This window comes from Phoxinus phoxinus (genome assembly GCF_949152265.1).
Source record: "Phoxinus phoxinus genome assembly, chromosome: 22".
Classification (NCBI taxonomy): Eukaryota; Metazoa; Chordata; class Actinopteri; order Cypriniformes; family Leuciscidae; genus Phoxinus; species Phoxinus phoxinus.
Window position 1 is genome coordinate 21,875,753 of NC_136897.1, and position 20,946 is coordinate 21,896,698.

The following is a 20,946-nucleotide window of genomic DNA, read 5'->3' on the forward strand; positions in this document are numbered from 1 at the left end:
TGAAGGAAACCATGTAGCAAATGCAGTTTCATAAAGATTTAAAGGTATAAAGTTTAATTAAAGGTAAGTCCTTGAAAAGCAGTTCTGGTAGTTTACTTTTATTTTCAATATTTTATTATGTTCCTCATTTATTTTAAAATAGACTTTCCTTCTTTTGTTTTGGTATTTTTACCACTTTGAATTGCCATTATGTTGTGCTAGGCCTATATATACATTTGAATAAAATATAAAATACTTGCTTGTCTTCCTACAACCAGAACTACATTCTTAGTTCTCCTAATAAACGTTTGATTGAAGTCTTGTTAGTTTATTTGTGTTTATTTACTTTTTGGCCTTTTCTATTATGCAAATTGGGAGTTTATTTATTCGTATGTATTTATTGTTTTCTTCTAACACGCAGATGCAGTATTTCTTGACATTAAATGTTTTTGGGCGATTTTATATTTATTTGTGTTAATTTTCATTCTGCCCACATGAAGTTGTGAGAAGCACATGTGAATCATGCCCACAGTGTTGTCTATCCTGTCTCTAGTGCGCATGCTCACATGGTTGACGTGCGCTGAGCGCTGAAGAAAAGGAACAGCAGGCGCCATGCGCTTCCATCAAACTCACGGCTCGCGCTGAGACTTCACAAGTGTCAAACCATAGATGTCGCGGGAATGTGAGAGCGTCACGTTGCCCTCCGTCAAATGGAATGAAATTGGCAGCGGGGGCGCAGGGACAATTTCGCTTGTGGATACTTGTAGTGAAGTTGCAGGCTGATACTGTAATACAGCACAGCGCTGAAACATGGAGGGAAACTCAAAGGAAAGCGACAGTCTGGAGCGAGAGCGCCAGTACTGCGAGCTGTGTGGGAAAATGGAGAACCTGATGAAGTGCGGACGGTGTCGTAGCTCCTTCTACTGCAGCAAAGAGCACCAGAAACAGGACTGGAAGAAGCACAAGCGGGTGTGTAAGGAGGCCGAGAAGCAGCAGCAGCAGCAGCAGCCGCCGGCTGAAGAGCCCAGCGCCGAACAGTCGAACACTTCAGAACAGTCGAACACTTCAGAACAGTCGAACTCTTCTCAGAGTGACTCTGCTCTTACGTCACCCGGCGAAAGAATGTCAGATTTTATCAAGTCCGCCACGGGCTCTGACGGCAAACCGACCGCGGACTGCTCGAAACCCAACGGACAGACGCGGTCGCCACCTCAGAAACTGGCCACGGACTATATCGTGCCCTGCATGAACAAGCACGGAATCTGTGTGGTTGACAACTTCCTAGGTGACGAGGTCGGACGCAGTATTCTGGAGGACGTGCGGGCGCTTTACCTGACCGGCGGATTTACGGACGGACAGCTGGTCAGTCAGAGGAGCGACTCGTCTAAGGACATTCGGGGGGATAAGATCACCTGGGTGGAGGGGAAGGAGGCCGGCTGTGAGAGGATAGCGTTTCTTATGAGCCGCATGGACGATCTGATCAGACACTGTAACGGGAAACTGGACAACTACAGGATCAATGGCAGAACGAAAGTAAGTAGAGCTGTCATTAGAGGAGAACTGTGATGTCTGACACGTAAAGGTGCGCTCAGTAATTTTGTGCTAATTAAAAAAGTTTTGATGCAATACAAATGAGAGATTTGAGAAATATCTTTAAAATGACAAAGAGGTCATATATCTAGATACGGCTGTTTTTATTATACAATTTCCAAAAAGCAGAGCCTGCTATATCAGGCCTAGCTGGGGTTGCCATTTTAACCGACCAATCAGATTTATGCCTTCCTCATGTCACATGACCAGCCACACAACCGCTGCAGGTAACCAGATGCGCACCATTAACATGCAAAAAAAGAAAGAAAAGAAAACCGATAATAAAAAATATCAATATGGGCTATGGGGAAAACCATATATACCTCCATACATATAATTTGTTATCTTATATACTCTTTATATCTCTTTAAGACTTTATATCATGCAATTCTCTGACTTTATAACTCACAATTGCAAGTTTATATCCCGCAATTCTGACTTTATAACTCGCAATTGCAAGATTATATCTCGAAATTCTTATAAAAAAAAAAAGATGTAAACTCGCAATTATGAGAAGAAAAGTCAGAAAGAACTCAAAAAATTATTTTTTCAGGTTTTATATTTTCAAGTTTTTACAGGTAGATCTAACAGTAGTTAGATATAGATTAGGTACAGACATTTAATTTAATAAAGTAGCCAAATGTAAAATAAATAACTGCATAGTCTTCACTGTATAAATTAAATATAGATGGATCCTTATTAAATTTACAAAAGTTATTCAGTCAAAAGTCTTTTGCTTTTCGATTATCATTAATAACACAGACAGCAGGTGTATTTGGCTACTGTTACTTTAATTGATACTGTTACACATGCGTTTTCTTCCTCCAATGTTTACATTCACTTTAGACATAACCGACTGTTTACTTCGTGTTGTGTCAATTCGCAATTAGATGGAAGAAAGAGTGAGAACGTGCAGTTGGTATCTGTGAATTCAATACTGCAGAAAAGGAATATTGAAACCGTTTTCAATATTTCAGTGTCGAGAAATATCGATATTTTGGACAACACTATTATTCAGATTTGTGTTGGATGAGATACACAGGAAAGAAACAATACAAAAACGAAACAGCTTTGGTGTGAATTAACTAGTTTATTAGTAAACAAAGTCATGCTGATAGGTGTCAGTATAGAGTCCAAAACTACTATTGCTTCTGTGACGAAGAGGAGGCTTAACACAAACATAAGCATACTGAACCTTTACATTTTCAAGACGTTATCTGGGAAAGGGAAAGCTGACAATATCAGGTCATTTTAAAGGCCTAGAATTTCATAGGCAATTTCTTTATACAGTAGTTGCGCTCATATTTGCTTTATGTCAAGTCTAATAGCTATGAAATTATTATTTTCTTATCTAGTAATGTCATGGAAATTCATTAGTCAAAATGTGAGGGAGCATATGGTTGGGGGATCAAGTGAAAGCCCCAGTTAACACAATAGCACATCTTTTATGGATTTGGTTAAAACTCTGATCAGATTTGTAGCAAACATGAAAATCTCCTACAATTAAAATTCTGGACTAAACACATTAAAGACTCTGAATATATGCACCATCAGGTCTCTCCCTCAGATTCAATTGTTCTTGAATTTTCTATCCCCGCGCAAAAATGTCAGGCTGACCGTTTTTTTTAAACAGGAGCTTCCTTTGGGGCCACAGACTGTTACTGATAGTGCCTTTGTGAGTTATCCACGACCAGCATGGCTCTCATATTTCCCCAGGTCAGGGGAACGCCTGCGACCACCAGCTGCTATCAGGCGTACCCAACGCATGCACAATGTTTGGACAAACCTCCAACCTCTCAGGGTTTAGGGAAGCCATCACCTTTTCCATCTTGCTGTAAACACACGCACACTTATTGTGACTTACAGGAAATTTGTAACACAGTCAGCTTATGGTTTTGCAAGAGTTGGTACGATTATGTAAGATTATGTATGTCTCGTTTTATATCGCACACTATAGTGAATCTTTTGGATTTCTAGGTCTTCAGGTCTTTTGGCTCATTGAAGTTTGAAGGGTCTCTTATTCAATGACAAAGACCGCAGTACTTCACTGACTGCGCCTGGGGGAGTATGCGTTCCCCTTTTTTATTTTTTAGATTCACTCCCTGTACGCCACAGCAAGCCGTCACAGGCACGCTTTCTGATCAGTCGCATACACCATTATCAGTCGGTCAATATGTGGTGAGTAATTTGTGCTTAAAGCAAAGGCATATGCTGTGCACAGGATGTTGTAGTGTGAATATCAGAAGGCTTGATGGGAGGTGACAGCACTTCCTGCGACTGCATAGTTTTTTTAATGTCATTGTGAGTGTCACAGATGTACAGCTGGACAATTCAGGATGCTCAGCACAGCAGGCTTATGAAAGAATCAGCCGAAGGGAAAGAGTCTGTTACATAAAACACAATGAACGGAAAATATGTTTATGTTTTGTATTGATATTAAACTATGAACGAGCTTTGTGGTTGTTAAATGTTGGAGGATCAGAGGCAGAGTATATATATATATATATAATTATATATCTGGACTTCAGTGAGGCTGTAGATTGTGGAAGGGAAGGAGATGAGTAGAGAAAGAAGTGAGAATAGGAACAAAAGGTAATTTTTATTATGAAACAGCAGAACAACAGAGTAGTTTTCATAGATTTGGATAGTTTTGATACATTAAAATTGCATAGAATATAATTATTGTGTTTCTTCTTAAAGGCATAGTTCACCCAAAACTGGAAATTATGTCATCATGTACTCGCGTTCATCTCATCCTGAACCTCCTGTATCCCAAACGTTTTCTCTTCTGTCTGTGGAACATATAAGAAGATATTTTGAGAAATGTCTCTGTTTTTTGTTGTTGTTTTTTTACCATAAAATGAAAGGTCACCAAAACTGCTTGGTTACAGTATTCTTCAAAATATCTTATTTTGTGTTCCGCAGAAGAGAAAGTAAGTCATACAGGTTTGGATGAGTGAGTACGTGATGGTAAGTAATTTGAATTAAAAAAACAAAAACTACCCTTTTATTGATTCAAATTCTAGTTCCTTAAAGTCATTATGATATCAACATTGACCCCAGCTGACTGTGTTAGCTCACATTACCAATCTTGTGGTGAACAATGAATCCGTGCAAGTTAATAATAAGAAAAAAAATAGTTTGTTGTGGTAATCTTTAATCAAATTCTGAAAATATACTTCTGCTCTGGATTGATGTTCCTTCTCTGATGATGTCATTTTGACAGCTTAGGTCAAACCGTCCAACCGTCAGTCTGCTATGAGCGAGGGATGGAGAGAAGGTGCGCTAAAATAAAACCCTGCGCTCTATTCAATATTCCGTTTTACTTGGAAATATGTCTCAACAACTGAAGTAAAGTCGGTTGCAGCTTCTGGTTCACGAGGACTTTAACAATTTCATTGTGCAAATATTTATTGTGAGTTAAATAATTTGAATAATTTGAATTCCTCAAAAGGACTAAAAGACTCAGTGTCGACCCTGTTTGTAATATTGACCTGTTTGGTGGTAATACAATTTTTTAAAACTAAAGTTTAGTTTTTGTCATTTTTAAAATATTTTGTTTGTTTAGGCCTAATATTTTCGTAATGTACCATATCAAGTGGTTCCTTGTATCCATTCCATGGTTCTTGCATTGCCTTTCAGCAGCAACGTTCCCTCTTGAATCCTCTGTTTCATGGTAAAATAAATGATATCCGATTATACCCGAATTATAATGTGAATGTGCAGTCTGTGTTAATGCAATGAAAAAGACTGTTTAACACAAAACAGCAGCAGAAAACAAAGCACATGACGCAAAAAACAAGCATATGATGTGACCAATTAGTCCAATACACAAACCTGCAGTGACACTTATGATCTGGTTCTTTTTATTGAATCAAAACAATCAAAACCTACAGCATGACCAGTGTAGCTCGATTTCTGAAACAAATGACTCTTATGAGCCAGTTCTTTTTCTAATAAGTAAAAATTCAGTAGGATGCAGTCTGAAACCCCTGTACAATTTACAGCAGAATCAGAATCGAATCAAGAGCTTGTGAATCTGATCACAAATAGTATCAGAAAATATCGTTCTTTCCCCTCAAGCTTTTTGTGTGGTGTTTTTGGTGTATTATCGTTTATCATTGGGGTTTGTCACCTCCTGTTCAGAAACTTTCTAGGTGTCAGGGTGAAGAATGTTTGCAGCAGTAAAACACAATGAATTTCTAAGTAGTCATGTTTACATTACGTGACCAGAGATGCTGGCACTGGATCAGAATGGGCTGTTTTTGAGCATATTTGTTAGAGCATTGCATTCCCTTTGGAAAGTCCCACCTCACTAGGAAGGATGTATAATATTTCTTTGCTTCTGCATCGATGTTTAGTTACGTGATTTTTTTTGTTTTTGTACCCTTATGTCAGGAAACCTTGCGTGCAACCAACAGGAGACTTGTGAGGTTGATTTCTGAATGCGGAAAGCTGATGTGTAAAACACCTGTAGACTTCATAATGACCCATAATGAAGCATGCTTTTTATTTTTTTGGTGCATATTTTAAGTTTATATTGTACATGCATGTTTTTGTGTGTGTGCTGTGTTAGTTGCATGTTGTGCCTATTTTTCATCAGTAAAAGCTTATATGCATGACTTATCTCTTGGACATGTTGTGCGCTGTCACTGCTTTTTCCTCAACGTGTTTATTAATGGTGCAGTGTGGTGTCAGTCTGCCAGGGTGTCAGTGCTGGAACAGCAGTGCAGCTGCACGCTCTGCACGTAGCTGGACTATTAGAACTGTCTGTCTGGCTAAAGTCCAGCAGCTGAGGTTTATATCAGCTCTGCATTGCTCAGGTTTATATCAGCTCTGCATTGCTCACTAGAACAGATGCAGTATCACATAAAGGGGAAAGGACATGTTGTAAACCCAAGAGGGCCTCTTACAGGAAAATCCCTTAATCTAGGAAACCAAATCACTTATGGAGTTATGGAGATCTGTTGGAGTAAATAATGACAGGCATGATTAACATATTAAGGGAATGTTTTATAATTGGAAATCATTGAAGACTTTATGCATGCTGCAAATCAGTTTATAGGTGCAACATATACATTTTAACATAGCCTACATTTTAAATAATGTTTTACAGCAAAAATATATATGTTGAAATGTTAAGCCTGTTAGCTAAAACAGCATCGATTTGTGTCACATGATCCTTCAGAAATCATTCTAATGTGCTGATTTGGTGCTCAAAAAACATTTATTATTATTAACCTTGAAAACATTCCTGCTGCTTAATATTTTTCTGGTAACCATTGTAAAAGAAATTAGGATTTTTCAGGATTAATAATAGAAAGTTCCAACAGCATTTACGGTATTTGAAATATAAATATAATATAATATAAGAAATATAATATACATTGTGGTGAGTAAATGAATACATGTTGGGGTGTTTGTCATGTGATCTGTATATGTTTTGCACTGTAGCTCCTTTTTGATGGCAACATAAACCAAACTCAGAATTATTCTAGTAATGTTTAACAAACCAATTGCTAAATTGGTTTGTTAAACAAAAACACTAAAAAAACAAAAACACTTTCAATACTATCGGCTAATGGAATCAAAAACATTCTGCTTTTGTCATGTATATTGACAATCGAATAAATACATAGATAGAAGGCGCAGCTGTTTGTGGACAGCGTCACATCCAGGTGTGTCTGAGACGTTGAAACTGGAATACACGCACACTGAAGCTCTGATTGAAATGCTCTTTGTGTTGTGGGACTATGGCATCCCCTCAATCTCCTTTACCCTCCTTCACGGTCATGGATCTTTGCAGGTGATGATGGGAGAGTGGCGGCATGGCATCCTGACGCAAAACCTGCTGCGTGATGTTGATGCGTGCCGTCCGCACCCACCCCTCCTCACCCGGTTGTTTTCTCATGATGCTGCTTACTCTGACGCAGTTGGCTCTCACACTCACCCCCACCTGAACGATTGAAGCGCCGTTGAGCGATTTCACCCTTATCTGCTCCGGCCCATTCACGTGGGGGGCTCGCAGCAGATTGCGTCAATGCCCTCAGCTCGCTTTTTTGTCCTGGCTTGTCTTTCTTTCCTTCTTCCCCTATATCCTTCTCCCACTGGCTAAAGCACACGCTCGCTCGCCCCTCCCATCTTTATTTACGTTGTCCTTCGCTTTTGCACCTGCCACCAGGGAAAACGTTTCAGTTGAAATGTTGTCACATGTATTGTGATCTGTCGTGTATTGCGTGCCATTGCAGGCTGCGAGACTTGGCTGGAAAGGCCCCTATTAAACGAGCCGAGGTGCGAAGGTTATTGAAAACAATGGGTGTGCGAAGACCAAAATCTTTTATCATGCTATGAATAAGTTTATTTCACAATAATGATATATTCTACTACAATACAGTAATTTTTGCTTTAAATAACATTTTTATGCTAACAATTTTTGATACCATTCAATTAAATATACATTTATTCTTAATAAAGTTACAAAAGCTATTCAGTCAAGAGCAATGAGATTGTTTTGGTTAACATTAATGGCACAGATGGCAGCAAGAACATTAGGCTGCTGTCACTTTAAGACTGAATGCACGGATCTAATATACTGATAATAATTAATTTATAATAAATGTAATTTATAATGCACTATATATTTGATATATTTGATGAGCTTTCTTTCTCAACTTTGTTTACGTTCTTTAGACATAAACAACTGTGTTTACGAGGATACTCGCTAAGATGGGCATTTTGACACATAAGTGTGTTTATTTGTTCATTCATTCCCAATAAGGTGCCAAAAAGAACTCAGTTCAGTTCTCAGCACACTTTATATGCACATTTTCTGGTGTGTGCCTGATGGTGGGAGGGCGAGACAACCTGTCAATCACATCCAACGATCCAATCAATTCAATGGACCTGCTCATAGATTTTTTTCATGTTAAAAAAGACGTTTAACTTGAATATACATCTGAATAGAGAATAAAAACTATTACATCTTCTGTTTCATGCTGTCTTTAAAAAGGTCCTATTATGCCTTTTTTAATTTCAACATTCTTTAGTCTGTAATCAGAGATGCACTGATTATAATTTTCTAGGCTGATTCCGATAAAAACATTTCTAACCACTTTACAGCACGCACAAATATTTATTTTCTATATTTTTTTTATAAAACACATATACTTTTTCCCAAACTTAATAATTAAAACAAAGTTTAAATGGGTACATTTTCTATAAAGATCTTTGAGTGTTCATTTTCTTTTCTGACATAGCCTACTCTAGTTCTTGGTAAAACACTAGACATGCAAATTCTGTGCATTTTGGGCACTTTTTGTGTGAAATCATATTTATTTTGTCCATCAAAAGTGTGCTTTCACTTTAATTGAGCGTGAGCAGCGCAGCAAAAATAGACTCGGCGCCGAAACCCCTGCTTCACTGCTGCTCACGCGTGGTACTCCTGCTTGACGCTCACGCACTGCTCCTGCTCCGCGGATTTTTTCCGCCGTGAATGTTAATCAATGAGTGCATTCACAACGGAAAAAATACGCTCTGCTCACGCGGTGTGAAACGGCCGTAATTCACGAGGTTTCCTAGTGCGTTCCGTGTGCATGTGTGATGCTGATGTTGCAAGATGTTAATCATGCGGTGCCCGAGTGCATTTGACCATCATAATTTTGTCTTTTTAAAGGGGTGGTAATGTATGATTTCACTTTTCTAACTTTAATTAGTGTGAAATGTTGCTGTTTGAACATGAACAACATCTGCAACGCTCAAAGTTCAAAGCAAATGAAGATATTTGCTTTTAAAGAAAAGGACTACAACAAAAGGCTGGTAGGGACTACACGACATTCCTCCAGGGTTAGTGACATCAGCAGCAACCCTAAAATGTACCTAAACCCGCCCCCGGGAACACAGTCCATGTTGAGAAGAGGAAAAGTTGTGTATGAGTACATTTGTGAGTCAGCTCAAACTTTAGCATCCATCTTTTCACATGCAATAGAAAGTCACTCTGTGTGCATCTCACAACAGTTCCTATACGAGCGATTTATAGATAACCATGACAGAATATCCTAATTGAAGATAGTTAACTCCACATCAGCAACATAAATTCATCAACTAACCATTCAGAGACGTCCTGTTGCATTCTACATGTTGTCACTTCTTCTTGAGTCTCTCCATCTTTGTCTGACTCCGTTTTGACATTAAAGACAGAACAGTTTCTGTCATTTTAGTGTGTCAGCGTGAGGTAATCGCAGCTGCTAACACACATGAGGACTTGAAACCCCGCCCTCTGCAGCAGCTCATTTGCATTTAAAGGGCCAGGCACAAAACAGTGCGTTTTTGCAAACCCTCAAAAAGTGACAAATTTAACATGCTATATAAAAATATCTGTGGGGTATTTTGTGCTAAAACTTCACACACTGGGGACATCAGAGATTTATTTTACATCTTGTGAAAATGGCATTTTACCACCCCTTTAACAGTAAAATGATAACAATAGTCATCGTCTTTCTGACCCGCCCCTTGCTTGGCCTTTCCAGAACTCCTCCATTCGCCATCTTCCACTTGAAGTGGGTGATTTATAGTCAACCACACCCCAGCACCGCTAACGGTTATGTTGCTTGGAAAAACGGTCCTCATGTACAGTCGTTTTTAGATTTGTTCCCAGCATGTGTTGCTTTCCTCAGCTGCCGTCTTTTCTCCTGGAATGATGACGCTCGTTCACTGGAAATCTAATATCAAATTATAGGCCTCAGGAAGCTGGGGAGGAGAAATGTTAAGGGGGGACACACAGCTCTGTGTTTTTGGGTCTGACGGTTCAGATTTCCACTGTTCAGTACAGTTTGCATCACGGTTCTGTAGTCACAGTTTCAGTAAATACTTGGTGTGTTACTTTTCAGGAGGCACAATTTGGATACCGATATTTTAACCCTTTGACTGGTCGTTACCAGTCTTACCAGTCTTTTCAAATAATAACAAAATTATATATGCTGCAGAATAATGCACTGTAAATTGCTGCCAAAAATGACAGACAATATTTCGCCACCATGGTGGTCATGATATTGGTCATTTATATTATTTATCTATTTATTATTATTGGCCAATACATTTGCCATCATCAAGCACTAATAGATGACTATTTAACCGGTGCCCCAGAAGAATCTTAAGGATCGTATCGGGGCTGATTGCTGATTAAGTATTTTTTTTAAGCATCATATCGGCTATCCTATGGCCCAGTTCACACTGCCAGCAACAAAGCGACATTATCCAATTAATTTTCAATGGAGGGCTGGCGACTTCCCACGACACGAGCGACAGTGACCATTGGCGACAGAATGTAGGCGTGTCAAGCGACGGGAGTCACGTGACAAAAGTTAATTTAAAACGAGCAGCGAATTTTTGCGAGCGACAACCAACAGGAGTGAAGAATGTCAGTGCCAGTCGAGCTCACATCACCGTCTCGAATGCAGGCAAGGCGGGACTGAGTTCTGGAGTGATTTCACGGTTTAAAAAGATTGGACTGTTAACCACATACATGGATAAAATGATGCGTGGAAAAGAAGTGTTGTTAATTATATGATTCAGTGAACAGTCTAGCACTGCTGCTGTTCATTGTACAGTTTCTACTGCATTATTGATTATTACAGACAAGAGAATTTATTATTTGTCAAATTCAAATGACGTTTTAACTTTGTGAGTCGTCCTGATAATGGTAAATGTATTTTACCAATAAAAAAGGGAATACATTATTTTAAATGTATGTATAGTAACAGAGTGCAAGTTGTTAACTTTTTACCATATGTCTTAAGAGAATCACGATGATATTGTCTCGTGATTTGTATCAAATCGTAACATGGGTGTAGCGTTACACTCCTAGTGTCTGTTTACCACACAGTCGGTTTACAATGTCTACCATTGTTGTAACAGATGTTTACATCTATTTAATTAACTCTTCATTTATTTTTAATTTATTTGGGAGCTCTGGATACTTTACAATTCTTACACATTTGATGTTATACAGATTTTGTCTTTTACTATGTAAATGTGTCTTGAACATTTAAATAAATGTATTTATAATGTTTATCCCTCGTTTCATTCTATATTATGTGTATGAATTGTGTGTGTTTATTTTAAATGTTTTAATGAATATCTTTAATGTTCTTGCCATGATAATAGCCTTAAATGCTGACATGGCATAAAACAAGTAAATAAATACAAATATTGATATTTTCAAAAGTATTGTATGACATGACATGACATGACTGAACTACACTACGTACTGTATGCAAATCAAACCAGAACGTTTTTTTTTTTTTTCATGGGAACCATTTCACCTCTAGTATGTATGCAAGTAAGGCAAAGAATGTTGGAAGAGATGTTTGTTTTTCGGCCATAAAAACACCCTCCCTCCCTGCCTTCCTCAGACAGGCCTAACACACACACACATGCTGAGAGTCAGTGGAAAACATGCTGATGTCGTGTCCCTGGGGAGGACGTCTCGGTCCCTTTGACATTATGCTGTAGGGTTAGGGTTAGTGGGTTAAGTCAAGGCCTAAAAATTCCCTGCTGGGCAAGTGCTGCTTATAAATAGAGTGTTAGGTCACAAACTATCAGTGAAGTGATCAGATTCAGGAGCCTACGTGCAGAAGTGGGTGAAAAAGAAGGCGAGTTCCCGGAGGGGATCGATATCAGAGAGCTGTTCTGACTGTGCTTTTTTTTCAGTTCACAGAAACACGGCTCACAGTATGAGCCCAAAGGTTTCTGATATTTAAGTGTTTGTTGAATGCTTGTTTGAAGCATTTTGTTAATTATTTAAAGGTGACCGTCGGCATTAGTCATGGTTTTGTTTAAAGTTTGACATGTTTTTTACTTGGAGAGGAATATTCTTATTATAGAGGAACTTCTAATTATAAGGAAGTACATGTTGTTTGCTCCAGAAATGTAGTTTAACCGAGTCATATGCAGGTCACTTGGACTGATGAACTGATGATCTATTTTTATGAGTTTTTGACTCATTCTCTCCTTTGTAACACTGTCCTGTTCGCTCCTAACGGATGTGTCCATGTGCACAAATATATTTACACTGCTATTTTCTTCTTTGTGATTAATTAACACTTTCCATGTAAACCCGGAGACCAAAATAAAAGGGGCAAAGGAAGAGCAGGAAAGGAAAAACCTCAGCAAAGGAAAGACTCCAGCAATGGCTTCATTGTTCCCTCAGCCTCATAACCCAGATTCAACAAGATTAAATGATACAATCATCACAGGGCTGAGAATTTCACAGTTATCACCTTATTTTTTCCACTTTGATTTGTGTAGCTGTGCGCTCTGGTATCGTACTGTATCTAAATGGAATTCAGCGGTCTGAACTCCATTAGACAAATACGGGGTAACAGTGAGTCTCATGAAGAATATATCTTGATCATATTTCACTTCAAAAGCAAAAATGAAATGTTTTGCATAAGCCATTTTTTAGGACCCTTGATCCCCCCCTTAATGTGTGCTGTATTCAATCTTTGTGAAAGGTCTATCGTCATCACGTGTTCTTTTGATTTGGCTATTTTGTCCAATTACTAAAAACAACTCGTTTTTCCTTCCAGGCAATGGTGGCATGTTACCCTGGCGATGGGACAGGATATGTACGGCATGTGGATAACCCTAATGGAGATGGGAGATGTGTCACATGCATATATTACCTGAATAAAGACTGGGATGCCAAGGTAGGAGTCCCCCCCCCCCCCTTCCTTTCAACTTTGATCTTGTATACGTTCTGTAGCTTGTAAAACTGCTTGAGATTGTTTAAGCTCTTCTCTGTTTGTTTAGGTATCTTATCTGATGTAGACTTCTTAAACTTGCATCTGAGCTTGCATTCAATTCAATGGAAGTTCAAAACCAACCTTGTGCAGAGCAGAGAGTTTGCTGTTGGTACTTTGAATAAATAGGCCACACAAGAGACTGTTTATGTGCTGTTATTAGAGGTCTACTAGAACAGTGAAACTTTGGTTTATGTTGGGTTTGTATATAATAGAAAAATAAATTTAAGAAAATATTTAGTGTTTTAAGTTTTACGTATTTGTACATTGTACTGTCTGCAAATTAATGGAAATAAATGTATTTCTAATCAGTTGACCATGTGGGCATCACACAAAAACACAGCACAACCAATAGTCCGATTCATAGAGAAATTACTTTCTTCTTTTTTTTTGGTGAATCAGAAACACAGTGTGACCAGTGTAGCCCGACTTCTGAAACAAAATACTTCAATAACCCGATTTTCTTTGTTCTTTTTTTCTATTTCTGTAACAAATTACTCTTATGAGCTGGTTCTTTTTGGTAAATCAAAAACATACAATGTGACTAGCAGTGTTGGGGGGAACACATTACAAGTAATCTGATTATTACTATTTTTAAAGTAGTAGAGTAACACATTACTTTTAAATTTCCCCAAAAATATCTGAGTTACTTTTTCAAAAGTAACTCAAGTTACTTTGTTTTCCCTTTTTTTTTTTTCATTGACACCTCTCCCAATGTTGGAAGATATTAGGAATAAGAGCAGAGGCGAGGTGTACGCCGTGTAAACATTATGATTCTTGTAGTTCTAGACTAAATGTGAGAATGCATTTACTCATCTTACTTGCACAAAAACAGACTCTTTATTCTTCAAAATGAATAAAAGCAGTGAAATGCAAACTCAGAATATTACGCAAACCTGCAATAATTAAATATGTTAAATTACACAAATGTACTTTATGTATTATTTAATCTCACTTTATTAACCAAAGTATTTGCTGCTGACCTTCGATGATCCAATTCAACCATAGGAAAGCAAAAATGACTTTAGATAAACATTTACATTCATTTTATTTATTTTATTTTTATTGCTGAAGTAAGAGTGTTGAACTTTCCTGCGTCCTATTACTCTGCAATCCAGAATGTTAGCACAGCTGAAAGGTTTGTTTGAGCTTCGCTCTCTACTGTACAGGTGTGTTATTTGCACTTAGACTTGTTCAGTTACTTTTTAGTGTGAAATGGACAAAAATAGAACTTTTCTGTTTTTTTGTTATTAAAAAACTAGCAAGCCCAGCCGAGGAGTAACGCAACACACTACTTTCCATAAAAAGTAACTAATTAATGCACTTAGTTACATTTTTAGGAAGTAACGCAATATATATATATTGCGTTAAAAACGTGTCTGAATCGGCCTACACTAGCGAATCTTACGGATCAGTTATTTATAGTGAATCTGAAATGGACATAATGACCAGTGTAGACTGATTCCCGAAACAAATGACTGGTTCTTGAGTCCCGAAACATTACAAACTGGTTCTTTTAAAGAATAGTTAAAATAATCAACTTTATTTAATGATTTGAATCTGTCTAACACAGCCCTGTATACTGTAGTGGACACAGAATGGTTACTAAAATATACCTAATTGAGTCATAATCTAATCAAAATTGGAATTGAATTTGGAAATCTGTATAGATAACTTGTGAAATTTCTGCCTCCATTCTTATGGTTATGTTAAACATTTACTGTTGAAGTTCCATGAGCGTTCGCTGTGACCGCAGGCCTAACATTTTCCACTGCTGACTCTTCCACCTTCCAGCTGTTAAAACCAGCCCTGCGTCAGAGAGCGGTTCTGCTCTAGAACATTCCGGCCATGGAAACCATCCAGAGTTGATCAGATGTTCTTACAGTATATGAAGTGAATGTTAAAGAGAGTTGGACAGTTTCACAGCAAGATACAGGGATGGTAGAAGGATGTAGTGTTTAGTCTACATTAAACACTCAAGGGCATGTTGCTCTTTATCTAGATGCTGTTTATGGTTGAACTCGCTCTTTGCTTGAGTTTCGTAAGAATGCAGGACAGTCTGCGAACGAACAGCGTTTTCTTCGTCATCAGTTTCTGTATCAGTGCTGTGATGTAAGGATGGGTCACATCTTTACCCTGATATTTTCCATCCTTCTCAAGCTGCACAGGATGCCAGTAATACATGGTATGAATTCTAGCGCTCTCTCTCTGATATCTCGGCCTCTTCACTGAATGGAGAGGAAAATAGCCGTCTCACGCAAATCTGCTTCTTCCCTGTTGTCTTGGCTTATGTAAAAGCCACAGTTGTGTCAGATATTTTTCTTTAAGCTAAATTTAGCAACAGGTTGTCCTGGGGCAGGAAAAAAGACATTCCCTCCCACAGGTTTCCCATCTACAATGTTGGGTGTAAATGATATTTGAAATCCAAATACGTAATTGCATTTTAATGTTTTTGAAAGATGTCTCTTATTCTGACCAAGGTTTTGTTCATTTGTTCATACAACTAACATTGTAAAATATTACAATTTAAAGTTTTCTATTTGAATGTTTTAAAATATAATTATATCATTTAGGGGTGTGCATTGGCACTGCCCTCACAATTCGATTCGATTACGATTCACCAGGTAACGATTCGATTCAATTCGATTCTACGATGCATTGCGATGCATCAAAATTCTACTGCACACAACAAGGCAAATTTTTCATCAGTCATGAGGCAATACAAGCAGTCATATATTGAACAACAGATTTTATTGGCTGCTATATGTGTGTATTATCACTACCATTATCACTGCTGTATCTTTGACATAAATGTCATTAAACAAAATAAAATTGAATGGTACAGGGTATTGTATATGGCATTTTCAAACCTGAAAAAGAAAACATAAATCACTGCTTTCTAGGGCTGTAATCTCCCAATCGATTAGTCGATTGTTGGTCGATACGTTCTGGCTTGACCAAAATTCTGATTGGTCGATTTTTTGCCGCGTTCATTTCATCAGTTTTGCCGCGTTCATTTCATTCGTTTTGCCGCGTTCATTTCATTCGTTTTGCGCGTTCATTTCATCAGTTTTGCCGCGTTCATTTCATTCGTTTTGCCGCGTTCATTTCATTCGTTTTGCGCGTTCATTTCATCAGTTTTGCCGCGTTCATTTTATTCATTTTGCGCGTTCATTTCATCAGGTGGAAAGCACTAATTGCTAATGGGGGTGTTTTCAGAGCACCCCTGTTTCACAGGTAACAGTCTGTCTTCAGAACACCCCCCTTGTTTTCACTTCTTTTGGATTATCCCAACCCACTGGAGAAGAGAGACAGTCAGATTGAAGAAAATAGGCTACTAAGGTTTGCTGAATATTATTTATTTAATTGAGAGACCGTTTAATTCATAGTCAGTCCTCTTCTACCATGTCAACAAAGACATCGGCAGCATTTTTTTTTAGAAGACGGGAACATATTATTGGAGCCCAATGCGCGCACTCGCGCAGTGCCACTGTTTGTATTAGTTTTGAGCCTATGCTTTATTTTTCAGTTATTCACTTTATTTCGTTTTTGCTCTTGATCTGGTTTGTTTAATAAATATCATTTTTTATTAAAATGGACGTGCCTTTTGTGTTTAAGAGTAAAGCTTTAAGTTAATAATAGTCTATTCGTGTCTCAGCCGCGAAGCTGCGCTCCTGTGTTCAGCCTCGTCTTGTTAAGTTTCCCATTAACTTCGTAGAATCGAAATGTGCCCAGATGTCCGCTTTTCCAAGCTTTGGGTGCGTTTTTAATTACCAGTCTATCGCGGTCATCTCCCTCCGCCTCAGCCGTCTTGATTGTTGTTGTTGTTATGCCCACGGAAGTAATAAACTTCACAACTTTATTGTCCAACTCAAGGCCAGAAAATAAACAGTGACATAATCGATTATGGCACTTTGCCGCATCGATGCTGAATCGTGCATATCCCGCATTGCGATGCATCGCCGAATCGATTATTGTTGACACCACTAATATCATTCTTCTGTGTGTGTGTTTCTACACACACAGTCACACACACACACGCACAAAAGTACAATTCATGGGGTGGAACTTTTTAATGAAGAAAAGTGGACAGTGCAAGTTTAAATTGTGAAGTATTTATAACTTATGGTAATATTTAATGTGCTAAATTAAATTAAAAACAAATATAAAAATAAAATATAAAATAAAAAAATAAAATATTGCAATCTACGCAACATAATGGGAGACAAATCAGAGTTCAAAAGAGGACAAATTGTTGTTGCTGGCTCATCTGAAAGCCCTACACCATACTAATAAATGATTGTTGTCTAAAACGGTTTCAGTTTCACTGTCCAACCCCTGGAAATTGGAATATACCATAATTCTCATCTGCTCACTCTATAGGGCCACGGTGGCCTTTTGCGGATCTTTCCAGAGGGAACCTCTCAGTTTGCAGACATAGAGCCCAAGTTTGACAGACTTTTGCTGTTTTGGTCAGACAGACGGAACCCACATGAGGTCCAGCCAGCTTACGTCACAAGGTCAGTGACACATTTAATTTAGTAAAATAGTCCTGTAAACTGCTAATGCTTGTATACAATTCTGTGTGAATTCATGTGCAGGTATGCTATAACGGTGTGGTATTTTGACGCTGATGAGCGAGCTCGAGCTAAGGAGAAATATCTAACAGGTGAGGTCTGCTCAAACATGACCAGGCACTTACATTGATCCTGAACAACTTTATCTATAGATTTATGTGCTGTGTCTATGGGATTATGGCCAGACTGCTTTGTTGGAATACTATTTAAAGGAGCAGTGCAGCCAAAAATGAACATTTACTCATCTTCATGTTGTTGTTCCACACCCATATGACTCCTTTCTTTTCTGTCTAACACAAAAGTAGAAATCTAGCTGTCTTGTTCACGCCACTCTTCTATGGAGTAAAAGTAAATTGTTACTTTGGCTGTCAAGTAGCTAAAAAACAAGAGGAGCACCATAAAAGCGGCTCATATGATTCATAGGGTTTCTTGCACAAATTGTATTGTTTCAGAAGCTTTCAAAAATTTGTGGTCAGTTTTTGAAAAGTCTCTTATGCTCACCGCATTTATGTGATCAAAAATACAGTAAAAGATATCATTTTGTGAAATGTTGTTACAATTTCAAATACGTTTTTGATTTGAATATTTTTGAAATGTAATTTATTCCTGTGTTGGCAAAGCTGAATTTTCAGCATCATTGTCACATGATCCTTCAGAAATCATTCTAATTTGCTGATTTAGTGCTCAAGAAACATTTATTATTATGATCAATGTTGAAAACAGTTGTGCACTGCTGCTTAATATTTTTTGTGGGAGTTATATTGTGTGTTATTCCCGGTTATAAACCAATAAACATAAACATTCAATTTAACCATGATAAATTTTGTTTCAAGATTCTTAAAAGAACAGCATTCATTTGACATCATAAATGTCGCTTTTGATCAATTTAACGCATCCTTTCTGAATAGAAGTATTAATAGTTTAGTCATCAGTAATGGCTCATTTTCATTGTACAAACTGCTTGTATGACATGAGGGTAAATATTGACAGTATTTTAATTTCACGATTAAGTATTCTTTTAAATAATGAAATAATGATCCACAGTGGGTAATCTTCTACCTAATAACAGATATGGATTGTCAGAGAGAGCGAAGAGCATTTCTGTATTCACCTTTGTGACATTTTTCTCTTTCTGTCTTTTAGGTTCCGGTGAAAGGAGCGTAAAGGTGGAGCTAAACAAGCCGTCTGAGCCCAGCTAGTGAACGAGGGATGAATGAAGAGGAGTGCACAGGGTTGGACCTCCAGAGTGCTGCTGAGAGATGATGAGCAGAGGGCAGAAGAAAGTCCGGAAGAGACTTTCTCTCTCATTCACCTCTCCATCTGTCCTCTATAAGGGGCTTCTCATAGGGACTCAGAATGTGAAGACAGGCGTGAATTAACATGTTTGCGTTTCCTTTATGAAGAATGCTGGCTTACATGAGCATAGGATGGACGTAATGCGAAACTTGAGGGTGTATGTGTTTTCTGCACTTGTTCAACACAAGATTTTGAGCTATGACCCCCTACAGTTTCCTTCCCCGGTCCCCCTTGTCAACTTTGTTATGCACGTGTTAATAAAGGTACAGTTTTGTTTGGCAACGCATGTGCAGAAACAACACAGAAAACCCCTTTTAAGGTTACAAGCTCTGTGCAATGTCCTATACATGTTATTCTGCTCATAAGCCATTGGATTTGTGTTTTTGTATGGCTCTTAATTCCGCTTTCAAAGCTCTCCTAATTGGAGCCACAAGGAACGTGCTTTATCGTGGCTTGCACCTGTGGCTTAGTCACCGGGAGCATTGCTGGATTGTCTTTGCCAGTCATCAGCGATATGTCTGTTGTTGCAGACGTTACTGTATGTCTCCTGTCTTAAGCCAAACTTGACAGCTCATGTCTAACAGCTCTGAGTTTGAAATAAAAAAAGCAGTTTTCCTAAATACATCTTGTTTTACTGTGTGTGTACATGTTTCATCTTATGTTTTCTTATGGTATTAACCTTCTTGTCACTAAAAGTCATGTGACATTCATACACTTTTTCTGTGTTTGGAGTCCTGCAGCACCCTCTAGCTGTTTGTAGCGGCTAATACAAATCTATCATACATAAACTGGAAGAGCATGAAGAAAGGCTTCCACATGAGAATGGAGACTTGTTTACTACTATTATTTCTCTTTCATACTTTTTTCTTCTTCTCTCTTTCAAACAGAATAGTAGAAAATATTGCACAATTGTCAATGTATCACTACCAGTGAAATATGAGACCTACAGTATATTGGTTTTGCAGCACAACAGCACCGGGTCACCGACATATTTCCTGCATACCTGAAAAGTCATACAAATGAATAAAAGTCATTAAATTCTGTGGTACTGTACATCAAATTTGTTAACTTCTAAAACATTTATTCAGCCAGAAGCATGACTGGAGAAATACACACACACATATACATATATATATATACACACACGTATACATATATATATTTGTTTAAAAGTTTGGGGTCAATATGATATTTATTTTTGAAATAAGCATTTATTTCTATTTCAAACTTAACTTTCTAATTACCAGAGAATCAAAAGTAGAATAATTTACACAAAAATATTAAGAAGCACTGTCTTAAGCATGGCTAATAAGAAGAATGGCTGCTGATAATTCAGCCTTTCCTTATTATAAAATATATTAAAATAGAAAACTTACATTAAAATGTAATCATATTTTACAATATTACTGGTATTAAATCAATGCAGCCTTGATGAGCATAAGAGACTTTTTTCAAAAACATACTTCTGTATACCTTAAATAAGACTGGAATTTGATATCATATAACAAAAGCATTACCACCAACATCCAGAATTATCTGAAAGGATTGGAGGTATAGATGTCATGTAGCCTGCAGCTTAGCGCCACAGAATGTCAGCTCTATTGAAAGACATCAAGGGATAAAGTGAAAACAGGCCCAAAGGTCTTTTCCTGATACTCTGACGCGGCTCTGGTAATTGAGGATTTTATCCAACTGGGAGAGGAGGG

At 37.9% G+C, this 20,946-nt stretch overlaps 1 protein-coding gene across 2 annotated transcripts; it reads left to right on the forward strand.

The window, feature by feature from the left end:
• Nucleotides 1–481: 481 nt before the first annotated feature.
• Nucleotides 482–20,285, forward strand: egln1b (egl-9 family hypoxia-inducible factor 1b). 2 transcript variants are annotated; one of them, XM_079597031.1, is made up of 5 exons: nt 502–1,512; nt 13,155–13,274; nt 17,751–17,887; nt 17,969–18,036; nt 19,088–20,285. In XM_079597031.1, exons 1-5 carry the CDS (start codon nt 790–792, stop codon nt 19,141–19,143), a joined length of 1,104 nt encoding a protein of 367 aa, XP_079453157.1. In that variant the 5' UTR covers nt 502–789; the 3' UTR covers nt 19,144–20,285. The 2 variants fall into 2 exon arrangements, with proteins under 2 accessions (XP_079453158.1, XP_079453157.1); XM_079597032.1 differs by lacking the exon at nt 17,969–18,036 and having other exon boundaries at nt 482–1,512; nt 19,088–19,863.
• The last annotated feature ends 661 nt before the right edge of the window (nt 20,286–20,946 follow it).

What these genes read in the sequence shown, in the direction of transcription:
- egln1b (XM_079597031.1), top strand. Translation starts at nt 790, where the DNA reads ATGGAGGGAAACTCAAAGGAAAGCGACAGTCTGGAGCGAGAGCGCCAG. An exon ending in ATAAAGACTGGGATGCCAAG is followed by an intron (nt 13,275 to 17,750) that starts GTAGGAGTCCCC and finishes CTCACTCTATAG; the next exon opens with GGCCACGGTGGCCTTTTGCG. An exon ending in CAGCCAGCTTACGTCACAAG is followed by an intron (nt 17,888 to 17,968) that starts GTCAGTGACACA and finishes ATTCATGTGCAG; the next exon opens with GTATGCTATAACGGTGTGGT.